Consider the following 13,161-nt stretch of genomic DNA (forward strand, 5'->3'; position numbering starts at 1 on the left):
CTCTCCCAGCAGTAAAATTCCTAAGAAGATGATTGTAAAATCTACTTAAAATCCTTAATATCACATAGGAACAGTACAACCTTCTAGCACTGGGCATTAAACTTGAGCACCATGCTGGACTTTCAAGCTGGACTGGTATTCGCCACAAGGAGCCTTCAGACCTCAGCTACAGTACACCTTTTTGGGTGAAAGCAGAGGATTTAATGAGACTTTTTAATCAAGCCCCCAGAAGCCAGTTTGGCAACTGCACTCCTCCATCACCTGGATTTGGAAGAAACTGTCAAAAACCTCTAAAGCTTGCTTCCTGTGGGCATCGGCTTCCCAGTTCCTTAGTGCAAGGACTACACCATGTCATGGAAAGCCTGCACCAGTATTTTACCTGCCCATCACTGTAGTGTCACAGTGTTCTTTGTGATCAAGACAGAAATAGAAACAAGTAACAGAAATGGTTCATATAACTACTGTATCCAGAAGAAAAGAAGTCCAAGAATGAGGCTGTGGATTTATCCTGGAAAGATGTACACCAGAAAATCTGATTTACTTGTTCTTTCTTTATTTAAAAAACATGTATGAAATATTACCTAATGCCTAAAAGAAGAAAAATTAGATGAAGAGAATATTACAAATATTATTTAGGTTGTAGGTACAGTAGATTTAATGAGATGAGATGAGATGATGATAGGCTTTTAGTATTGCTTAATGCTGAGGGAAGAAGAGCAATCACATACTGTTTTCAAAAAAGAGCAATATGCGCAAGAACCTAATTATCATAACTCATCCACATAACTCAACCTAATTACCAACTCATCCATAATTGAGTATTTTCTCATATTTATTAGGTGCTCATGCTTTTCTTAGCAAGGCTGCACAGGTCAGCAGAGCCCTGCTAGGTGCGCGGTGTCTCTGTGTCCCCCTGCTCCTGCTGAGTGCCACGGGGCGCCGCTGGCTGCAGCGGGGCTCTCGCCATCAGTCAGTGGGAAGCAGCAGGCACTTCGGCTCATGGCCCAGACACCGACCTCTGCTTGTAGGAATCAGCCTGCCCAGGTACATCAGCAGAACCCCAGGAGGACCTGGGAGTGTGCTAACAGAGAAAATGGGTGAACAAGAGCTGAGGCAGAGCAGGTGGCAGGAGGTGGGAGAGGAGAAGGAGACATTGGCTTGGCAAGAGGGAGGTAGTGTAGGACACCAATGACAGAGGGCCTAGGGTTGTCTTGTACAAATGGCTGTATATATATGCACTTAGAATCACAAAATCATACATTCACAGAATATCCCGAGTTGGAAGGGACTCACAAGGACCATCGAGTCCAGCTCCTGGCTCCACACAGGTTCCCCAGAAATCAAACCAAGCACCTGAGAGCGTTGTCCAAACGCCTTGAACTCCGGCAGGCTCGGTGCTGTGACCACTGCCCCGGGCAGCCAGTTCCAGGGCCTGGCCACCCGCTCGGTGAAGAACCTTTCCTTAACATCCAACCTGAATCTGCCCTGACACAGCTTCGCGTTGTTCCCTCAGGTCCACTCCTCCTCCCCTGAAATATACTTAACTATCCCTTCCCTTAAAAATCATCTTACGTGCAGGTTTAACTGTATTCAAGTAATATGGCAATATCGAGGTGGGACCTGATGTGTATGTAGAGGGGATTTTGTAACAGAGAGAAGGTGAGCGGGCTGGGGACACCAGAGGTCATTTTCAGTCTCCTGCCTTTGTCAAAAAGATAGCGCTCGATAAGAAATGCCATATCTTTTCTTACCTCAGACTGACCACCTGAGCAGATCAGCAGAGGAAGACAAACAGTTCTGCTCTTAGAAGCAGTGATTTAAATGAAGTTTGGTATTCTTTCTCATAATTTCTTCACTTTATTCATCTAGTCACCTTCTGCTCTTCTCTTTTGCCTTCCATCTAATCGGTCTAGCGTAGCCAGCCAACACTTATTTTAATCCACAGCACTCTGCTGTGACCAAACTAGCAAGCCAAGCATAGCCCTGAGCAACTTAAATTCAATAAAAAGGATTCTGCCCTCTGAAGACTGTTTTGAAGAAAACAGGAGTAACTCAGTCAAAGCTTTTTCTGAGTGAACGCAGACTAAACTGCTGTCTACCAGTGTATAATTGCACTGGTTGCATGCCATGAGCCTCTGCTGCACCACTAAGTAAATTACATGTATCGAGTGACAGATGATGCATTCTCCTTTCTTCTCCTCTCTCCCCATTCATTTTTCTTCTTTAAGAAGAAACAGACTTGGATTTCAAGAATTAACTCTGAGATCCGGCTCAAAATTATTTTGGCCCAGTAAGACTTCAAGCAAAGGCTTTTCCCCTAAAAATGTTAATAGAATGTATTTGTATTCATATTACAAGTGACATTTATTACAGTAACAAGCCTGCAGAAGGCAGCTTTAACATTTTATCTAATTTGAGAAAATGCAGAAACTGATGGACTGAGTCAGATCCATCACCACAAAGTCCACTGTACAATTTCCAGCAGCGATCATTGTCAACCACTTCAAAGAAAAGAATAAACAACTTTGCATTAGGCTGTTGTATGAACAGCTTCTGCATCTGGAATCCTCTTAATTTCTAGCAGTTAGAGCATGTTAAAAAAAAAAAAAAAGCATATTATGTCAGAGAAATAGGGCTGGAGAGGACATCAAGAAGTAATTTTGTTCACATCAGCATATCTCCGATATTCCCAACAGACACTGGTCTATCTTGGTTTTAAAGTCTCCAAATACTCCATGGCTCCTTTATGGCAGTTCGTTCCCAACCTCTACTTTCATTAAGGTCTAGATTCATAGAAAAATATAGGTGAGAAGGGACCTCTGGAGGTTTCCAGTCCTTGTGCTGCTCAGAGTAGGGCCAATTCACAGCAGATTGCTCGAGACCTCTTCCAGCTGAGCTCTGACTATCTCCAAGGACAAAGATTCCACTTCTTCTCTGGACAACCTCTTCAAGTATTTGACTATCATCATGGTGAAATGGTTTTCTTAATATATAGTTGGAATTTCCTTCTTGTAACTACGGCCTGTTGCTTCTCATCCTTTCACTGTGCACCTCTGCTATGTCTGGCTCACCAGCTATCAGCAAACAGCCGTAAGATCCCCCTTTGCTTTCTCTTCTCCATGCTGAACATACCCAGCCCTCTCAGCACCTCCTCCTACATCTTGTAGGACAACCACTAAACATCTTACTGGCCTCTGGGTGTGCTCCACTATGTCCACGTCTCAAACTGTGTAGCGCAGAACCAGACACAGTAGTTCTGATGTGGCCTCATCAGTGCTGAATGGAGGGGAAAAGTCATTCTTGGTCAGAGACCCTTACCGTCCTGGCTGCACTCTTGCCAATAATGTCCTGCACGTGCTTGACTGCTGTGCTGCAAGGGCACACTCCTGGCTCCTTTTGCCCACCAGTGCTTCCAGGTCCTCTTCTGCAAAGCCGCTTCCAGCCCGAGGGCGCTCAGCCTGCAGCACTGCAGGGGGTTACCCTGTCCCGGGTGCAGGACTGGCACGTAGCTCTGTTAAACTGCATGAAGGTGTTCAGAAGACGTGCAGATGTGGTGCTCAGGGATGTGGTTTAATTGTAGACTTGGCAGTGCTGGGTTAGCGGTTGGACTTGATGATGTTAGAGGTCTTTTCCAACCTAAATGATTCTATGATTTTATGGTTGCCAGCTCATTCCTCCAGACTGTCAAGGACTCTTGAGTTAGTACCAAACAATGATATCCTGACATCTGTGTTACCTGTTTTAATAGTTGCTGTGCTAGTTCAAAGCCACCTGACTACTCTGCTGTACTTACCTGCCATAAAGAGTATGTTACATGTGCTACAACATATGTTTACCTTCAGCAGTAAAGACTGGTGCAAACAACCCATTGGGCATCTTTGCTTTGGTCTTATCTCTCCTGACTAATCTTCAGCATCTTGGTCTTCAGAGAGCCCTACTGATTCTGTACTGATTATCCTACTTTTGATGGTATTGAAAATCTTTTTACTATAGACTTCAGCATCCTTTGAGAAGTGCTCTTTTTATTCTCTCCATCTCTGAATTTCCTGTTAACATTTAACCAGACATGTTTACGGGCTTTCTCGTGCGTTTCATTCAGGCAAGCTCTCCATTTCTTTAATGCCATCCTTTCCTTAGGACACCCTCCTTAGCTTTCTTACTGACCCATAAAAACAGTTTTTTGTATGGTTTTGTTTTCTTTTTGAATGTTGACACACAGCTTTCCTGGGCTTCTAATACAGCATTCTTAACAGTCTCCAGGCAGCTTACAGTCTTTCTGTTTTTTTTTTGAATGATCCTTTTAGGATTTTTTCTTATTGTTTCATTTTGACATAGCTCCCTTTCTTGAAACTGAATATCTGCATACTGGATTTATTTGGCAAGCTCCCTCCTGCTGTTAAATCTAAGTGTGTGATGGTTACCAGTACAGATCAGTTAGCACAGCTAATCCCACGTGAACTCACGCTGGTGCACCATGCAGGACTAAATTCAGGAGGGATTCTTTTTGTGGACTGTAAAACTAGTGTTCAAGGAAACATCCTTTATTGCACTCAAATGAGTTTTTGCATCCCCCTCTGAAAAGGTATTGACTTCGTCTCTATGTGGGTAGCTGAAATCTCCCACTGCTACTTACTTGTCCCAAATTTTGCAGCTTGTCTTTTCTCACTTAACATTTCTTGATCACTACCATCATCTAATCAGGGGGGCGGTATTTCTTCTCTATTATTAAGAATTTGGAATTTCAGCTGACAAGGATTCTGCAGTTCTCCTCTTTTTCTGTGATATTTTTATATTGTTACACTGTGTATTACCTTTATGTACAATATCATTCGCTTGCCTGCATGTCCTGCTGTATTGTTCCTGTAAAGCTGGCCGCCATATACCCAATGATTATCTTTCTTTTACTGGGTCTCTGGCTGTTATATAGGGGATGTCATTTGATCTTCCAGATTTCAATTCCATATGGGTAGAAAAAATGATTCCCTATTTTTTTTGCTTTTGAATTTCCCAGCCTCTGAATTGCTCCTCTCTTTGTTTGATATTATAAGAATAATTAAAAAAAAGGTGTGTGGCTGGCAAATCTCCGATACTCCACATCGCACAAGCAATGAACCCTCCCAGGCGAGCCCTGCAGCTGTGGCATGCAGTCCCAGGACTGCAGGTTGTTCCTCCCTGAGCTGCAATGGCCAACTTGGACACCAGTCACACCAGGGCTGGCTAAGGAAGGGTGATCTCCTGTTGGCAAGTAATAATTAGAAGCTGCCATGAAGATGCCATGCATTTGGAAGAGTGCCTAAAACTCTGATTCCTTCAGAATATGAAAAGTATGTCTATTTTGGCTGCTATTTTTTGACTGTGAATTAACACTGGATCTAGTAAATAACCTTAGGTTCTGTGCTGTTGAGCTTTGGACACGACGGAAGCACACTACTGTTACTCTCAGGTCCTTCTTTCTCTACTACATTTCTGTCCCTGATGTCTCCCTATAGGGTAACTTACTTAGATGAAAAGAAAGCAGTGGGTTATCAAAAGTGTTTGAAAGTCTTAATAAACTCTAAACGCTGCTTCCTTTACATCCAAAGAAGTTGCTTCATTTTTGACCTCTTTCAGTACTACTAAGTCCACACAAACAATTTGAGGTGATTTACAGCTTTTTAAATGATTAGGATCTTTCAGAACCCATATTATGACACATTAGTTTTTGTTACTGGAAAAAGTCAAGTCATGAGTAAGAATTCTTCCACCATCTGCCAGATCAAAACTGATTCAGCACTTACTATCTCAATAGTTTTACGTGAAGACTACGTAAAATCCTCTTTTTTCATCTAAAACAGAAAATTTACGCTGTCTTGCTTTAATATTCAACATGAACATAGTTTTAGTGAACTGAATGACTTCAGAAATGCAAATATACTATTTGATTGAGATACTGTGAATTGATAGCTAAAAACATTCTAAAAGTGCAATTCTTTTTTAATTAAAGAGAAATATCTGGTCCCATCTGTACCACGAAGTCAGATCACTGGCTGATCACACCCTGAAGAAAATTACAAGACGGCACAAGCTGACCTTGCTGGAAAGGACTTGAAAGTATTTATACAGCAAGATGTAATGAAAAGATGAATGAAGACACTGATGTTAAAATACTCCTCTTGTGACGCTAATGGGTGGCAGGAAACATAAATTCTGCCATAGCAGTAAGGCAGTTAAGCAAGGTCATTCCTGCTGCCAGAGGCTGTTGAAGGCGAAGCCTGTATGTGATATGCTATCCGGATAATAGCATGTTTTGCCACAGTGACTGCCTATAGCAGCAGCGAGGGAGCCTTTGCTGCATTTTGCTCATAGCTGTTATAGCAGGGCTAACAGGCAGGGCTGCCTGTTATAGCAGGCAGGCAGAGCAGCCAGGTGTTGGAATATGTGTTAAGCAGCACACGCTGTGGCAACGAAGAGGGCAGCTGTAATTTGAGGGATCTCCACTGCTGCTCCGTACACATGGAGGAACAACCCTGTCATCACTGCTCTGCTTTTGTGAGGATAAAGCAACACAAAGACAGATACCTCCCCTGCCATTTAGACTGCAACTATTCTACTGAATTTCTGTAAACTCTTAATTGCCATGATGCTCTGTGGCAAGTTTCTGTTAAAGCAGTATTTATTTTTACCAATTTAAAGCTGGTTGGGTGTTTGTTCTAATTTATTCTATAGTAAGTAACTGCAACCATAAAAATACCTCTCTTTCTGACTTTCAGGTTCTTTCTCACTGGAATAAATATATTCCATAACATTTGTTCCATGATTTGTTTTCCTCAGGTATCTACTTACTCATCTCTTCTCTAGACTAAGTAGGACTGATCGGCTTATTCTCTCGTCTCCCCTGGCCTCGTTTCTCATCATTTGTACTGTCATTTCCTCTTCCCCAGCCGTTTGAGAAAGCAGTTTTGTGCTAGGCTAGGTGAAGAGAACGAGGCAGGCGTGCTGCTCTTGGCATCAAGTGCGTGAAGAAAAGATGACAATTTCAGGGAGCCTACTAACTTTACGCTACTAATTAAACTCTGAAAAACACCTTCCACATATTCCATATGCAGTAAAAATAGATGAATAATAAAACCCAGAGCCGGTTCATTTACTTACTGCATTCCCAGCCTCTGCAGCCAGCCGGGCGGCGTATCTGGCAATCAGCCGGTGCTCCTCGTCCAGCCTGCCGGGGCTGTCCAGGGCGCTGCGGGGAGAAGCCACAACAGCCGTCAGCACCCGTGCCAGGGTAACAGAGGAATGGGGCATTGGTGTTGCAGGGACACAGCTACCCGAAACAGGAGTCATACTGGAAGTAACCTGGGTCATTCCCTTTTTCATTCCTCTTCCAAAGTGGGGGCTGCTCTCGAGACCTTACATCTCGCAGCATTTCCTCCAGGACGCATACGCTCTACTTTTAAATGACTAAAATAATTAATCTTTAATAATTAATAAACTAATATAATTAGTTTTCAACAACTCATAAATACATATAATTAGGAAAAAATCAGTTTGTCTCTGAGGAGGTCCTCTGAAAACCCTTTTGGCTTACCCTAGGTGAAAAGGGTGCCTATATGAATGATGAAGGAGCAAAGCTTCATCCTCGGGGGATCTGGGGTGACAAGTGTCAAAGCAGAACAGTCACCAGGAGGAGGAATGGAGGGATGCATCCTGGCCCAAGCAGAACATCCTCTGTCACTGAACAACATGAACTAAAACGCAACCGTCACTTTGGAAGTCAGCCTGACAAAACCCAACCATGCAAAACACCGTAATTTGAGACTGGGTCCTTCACACCTCAGCTAGCAGAGGACGAAACAACTGCAGCTGCCCTGCATCGCCCCACGCAGACAGCCTGTAGCTGTCTTGGAAATGGTGCTGAAAGGGATGCTAAAAATATTTCCCATAATCATCAGCAACTGTGACAGCACCATCAAGTGACAGACGAAACAGACACGAATACTGAAAAAGGACACGTGGGGTAGAGACAAGAGGTGCCAGGTCCCCGAGATCAGCAGGTGGACAGCAGCACCCAGACCTTCCTCACAGCTAACGTGAGCATCATCCCGTCTGCGTGTGCGGGATGTGATCAGTCTGGGAATCCAGTTAGTGCCGGGAGCACTGACCTAGTTGCTAGCACTCACAAATAACTGCCTTTTAACTATAAACACACGGGACAAACGATAACTTTCAAGCCGCATTAACTGAAATCAGCCCGTGTTAAGATTCACTAGCAATGCAGTTTTGTGGCATAGTGGCTTTGCCACCAAAAAACACCAGTGGAGAGCCACGGGAAAAGCAGCTTCCTAAGACAACATCAGACTGAACTATTCAGCAGTTGCTTGTTGTCTTTTTTTTTTTTGTTGCACAAAAGATTTCCATCACAGTCTCCCTTTAATAGGGAGCCGGTGAATTAGTTATATAAACCAAAACATCATTAGCTGAAAATCAACATTAACGTGGAAATGAGCAATGTGTTTCATGATCACAGCCTTCCGAATGCTATCCTTGATGTTTCATGTGGGATTCATAAATACCTTGTTGGCAGCCTTAAATTACACGGTGCTGTACCTGTACGCATTTGCAATGAAATTCAGGATCAGAATCACACCGCAAAAAAACAGCAGAGAAAAAGAGATACATATCTAACACACAATAAAAGCTACTTTCAGTCCCCATTACCACTTTACAAGATAATTTACATTTCTTTAAGCCTAATTTCACAGATTTATGCTGACATTATTCAAAGAACCAAACCTACGTTATATAAATTATGTTTATATAAAAACACAGACATACCTTTGTAAAGCCAAATTTAACAAATTGAGCTCTTTTGAGACTCAAAGTCAGGCTGTGTTTGAGATGGCACAGAAACAATGCACTGAATTTGACAGATGTACTACTACAATTTACACAGATGGGGTCCAGATTATTATAAATTACAGCACTATGCCTCTGTGTTTGGCCTGCTGGGGATTAATGTGAAGGCACTCGGCTCTCAGCATGCACCAAATAGTGCAAAGGAAGGAACTGGTGAAAGGTGAGATAAAACAGTGGGAAAAGAGAAGTAAAAGAACAAAAAATGGAGTCTTTACACCAGGCTCGGTGATCTCACCTCATGCTAATTTTTTATTTTTTTTTTTTTGTTGAAGGCGAACAATTTTTCCCATCCCACTTGCTGCACTTGATACTGGTTTTGGTCAGATCACCTCTGTAATTTAGTCTGCTCAAGTTTTCCTGCTGTTACAGGAATACAAACCATCCCATCCCATTCACCTTCCCATAAGCTGCTATCTCCTAATACCTCTCTCAGTTCCTGGACCTACTGCCTCCTCTTACCTGAGTGACAATATTAGACAGTAGTTATTGACAATTTCTTACTTTCTCAAGGAAAAGCTGTAATATATATATATATATAGAATCTTTTGCTTTTAGAAATATTTTCTGTCCAGAGAGGAAGTGGAGTTCAGGAAGACCTCCTGAACCTCCTGTGTGCTCACTGACACACAACACAGGTTTAAAGTGGGAGGCTCAAGGCACCCCTGCAACGCACCTCGCTGTAGGACTAACAAGGCATTAAAAACAACCTGAAAAACATTTTGGGATTCTTTACATTGCTCTGTGAAGGAAAATTCACTTCCTTGTAGTTCTCAGGGGGACAGGAAAGGGAGAAAACCGGGAGAATAACCCTGGCTGCAGCCCAGAGCTCAGAAGGGAGGAGCCCAACTACTGGCCAGGGCTGGGGGACTGGTAAAGGGTGCAGGAGATGGTCAGACACGGTGGGAGCTTTGAGATCTTCGGCTCCTTGCAAAACTGCTTCGGAGTTCACGATGCAGAGAAGGGGCAGAGGGCAGCAAGCAGAAGGCTTGGTTTATTCTTCCAGCACTGAGTTGAAGGTCCAAATGTCCCAGGTGCCAACCAGGATGTGAGGAAACAGTCTCAAATTGTGCTAGGGGAGGTTTAGATGGAATATCAGGCAGAATTTTTTCATGGAGAGGGTGGTGAGGTGTTGGAACGGGCTGCCCAGGGCAGCGGTGGAGTCCCCATCCCTGGAGGCATTTAAGAGATGTGTGGACGTGGCTCTGAGGGACATGGCTCAGTGATGGGACTTCGTAGGTAAGGCTGATGGTTGGACGTGGTGACCCTGAATGTTTCTTCCGACCTAGGTGATTCTGTGATTCTAGTGGTGACCCAAGAGTAAGCATCTTGGGGATAGAATTTCTTCAAGGAAAGTGATTTTCTCTTTTCACTCTGCTTTAAAGTCAGTGGTGCTGCAGACAACTGTGGTTTCAGAGAGTCAGTATTTTAAAGGAAACCAAATCAAAGCAGCCACGCATCTAACTAGCCATCTGTCCATCTATAGCAACTGACCAAAAGTAAAACACAGAAATGTGGTGGCCAGCTACTCTGCAGGAAATGCAGAATACAGAATACATAAAAATAATGACACTTCCAGTAGGGCCACTTAATGTTTTTCAGGTGAAAAGCAGAGCTGGCATAGAGGCTCCATGCAGATCACGGAAAGGGGCAGGCGTGCTTAATGAAGGGGAATGTATGTTATGAATGCCCAGATTAAGAAATATGTAACAAGCAACTGTTCAAGTAATAACATAAAGCTCATCAGCTTTGTAAGCTTTCTAACTGTGTGCTGCACAACTCGCTGCACTCTGCAGCTGTCTTTGCCTGTGGCACATCCTTTAGGGTGGGGTTTTCTGTTAATTCTTTGAAAAGCACTTAGCTACCATAATAATACAGTCGCTAGAAAAAAAGAAAAATATATTATTGTAAAATAAATGAAGTCCACTGAGCTCTGTTTGCTATAAGCCTTATGTAGCTTGGATGGACTTTTTGGTTGGAGGACATCAGTGAATTAAATAATTCTTAATACAATGAAAAATCTCAGGGATGGAGCTGGCCATGGCTTAAAGGCTCTCAAAGGCTGGCTGAAGGACGTGAAAAGATACTCAATGATAAAGAGCAAATGTAAGTATACACAACATCAGCGACTGTAAGTGGAAGAAAAATAAGTACAAATTTGCAGTAGGGCTCTTTTTCAAGCATAATTAGTCACTGGGACAGATTTTCAGTGTGATTAGCAGCTTCTCCATCACAGGGCTCTCTGAAAGCCACATCTGTAGAGAGACAAGGTGTTAGGCTCTGCACCGCAGTAACTGGTGTGAAACATCTGAGGAGGTGCTCTGGTGGTCTCTTCTGGTCCCAAAGACCTGGCAGGAGAAGGCCCATGATGAATGTAAGAACAGCAGCGGGGCCAGAAGAGCAGCCCAGCAGCCTGCCTCCAGCAGCAGCCCAGAGCCGCTGCAAACAGGAGAGTACAGGAGAGGAGGCCACTGATGGCTGCTGCAGCAAGCGCTGTCTGACGTGGGACCTACTGGTGTCCCCCTGGTCAGAAACGGGCACGGTCTGCAATGGCTGGCTGGGATGCACTGAGAATCTCCATACAGCCTGCCAAAAGCAGAAAGATACTCTTTCACATGAGATTTTTTTGCCTCTCCCCAACCCCTAAAAAAAAAAAAATCAAAAAAAAGATCAAAAGCAGTGACAAGGGAGTACAGATTTCATCGGGAATGTGGAGAGGCATTTCCTTGTACTGACTTGGAAGACACTCCCATCCACAAAGAGAGCAGGATTAAAACTATTTTCTTTATGTTTGGCTCCTTCAAGGAGTATACTGTTACTCTGGTAACAAGCGAATTTTTTTAATTCAAAGACCTAAATGACTGAAAGCGCTACTCCAGCTGGTTGCAACATGGCCACTATAGGCTACATCCAGTATTTCACTCTGTCCTATACCCTGCACGATGCAGTAACTTCTTTGTATCTCCAAAACTGGTGGTTACAGTAATTGGCTGAAGGTGAGAGTCTGAAACTCCTTGGGTTTGTTGTCTTGTGAACAATATTATGGACTTTCAGTACATAGCTGGTGATAGCAGACAACAGTGACTCACTGTCAAGAAAAAAAAACTGACTTTCTCTCTTGAAAGCCAGAAAGCACTTCATCAAAATGGCAGTAGAATACAAATTTCTACATGACAGAGTGATGAAATACGACTCTAAAAACGTTATCCAGAGGATGACAACGTGGATAAAGCAAGGCCTTTACATATAGCCCCCAGATCACTAAACCTCCTTTTCCCTTCCAGCACAACTCTGGCTCTGTAAAGGTATAATTTAATTAGGTCCAGAAGTGGAATACGGAAAAGTCCCTGGTTATGTCCTGTGATGAAACGGGAGAGCTACATTTTGGGGCTTTAGGGTAAAAGTTCTCTACACAGACACAGATATGAAATACAAATGTGCACAAATACTAAAGCTGAGAGAAAAGAAATGAATTTTTCAAAGCATTAGCGTTCTTTGGAAAGGCACAGAAAGAGACTGCCATATTACGCAGGCCACATTGATGGGATTGAAAGAGCTTGCCTGGTTAGCTCAGTGGGGTGGGACATGGGCCTATGAGTGCATCTGAGGTGGAGAGGTATAACCAACGAGGAGGAGGAAGAACAGTTCGAGCTGCAGAATAACGTCGGCACAAAAACTAAGGGTTTTGAGCTGGCCGTGAAAAAACTTACGGTGGAAATTAGATAGTTTCCTACTGGTGAAAAACGAGATTCCAGAATGGTCAGGAAAGAACATTTACCTTACCCGCCTGGGACGATGTTAACCAGTTTGTGTACGGGGCTCTTAGCACAGCGAATGCAGCGGGGTGGGACTGGGCACAGTGACCACTTCCCAGCTGGTGTCTTCCCCTCTGCATGCTTGTGCGTGCGTGCACACATACTTGGGTAGTTCCAGAAGATTTCAGGGAACACTGAGTGTATTTCCCTGTGTTTGCTGGCCGAGCCCAAACACCTTTGACTGGAACGTGACTCCCAGAGGAAACAGCATTATTGCACCCCCCCTGCTCCAGGAGCGCTCTCCTAACACTGACCGTGCACCGCTCTGCAGCCGGTTCACATAGGTTGCAATCAGTGCATGCTCATCAGCTAATCGGCTGGCAGCATCCGGGTTGCACTGTAACCTAGTAGTGATGAAGGCAAAAGAGAGCAAACAGAACATAAATACATAAATACGAAAATTAAACATACATATGTAAATACAAAGCAAATAACTAATGAATGTTAACGAAAAACG

The 13,161-nt window shown here is 43.5% G+C and overlaps 1 protein-coding gene across 1 annotated transcript in view; it reads right to left on the minus strand.

The window, feature by feature from the left end:
- Nucleotides 1-13,161, minus strand: part of DTNB (dystrobrevin beta) — a 190,674-nt gene that overhangs the window by 80,818 nt on the left and 96,695 nt on the right. Inside the window, 2 exon segments of the mRNA XM_040552198.1 lie at nt 7,132-7,219; nt 12,959-13,048. Of these exon segments, the coding sequence (XP_040408132.1) occupies nt 7,132-7,219; nt 12,959-13,048 (178 nt within the window).

The sequence above is a fragment of the Cygnus olor genome, chromosome 3, assembly GCF_009769625.2.
Source record: "Cygnus olor isolate bCygOlo1 chromosome 3, bCygOlo1.pri.v2, whole genome shotgun sequence".
NCBI lineage: Eukaryota > Metazoa > Chordata > Aves > Anseriformes > Anatidae > Cygnus > Cygnus olor.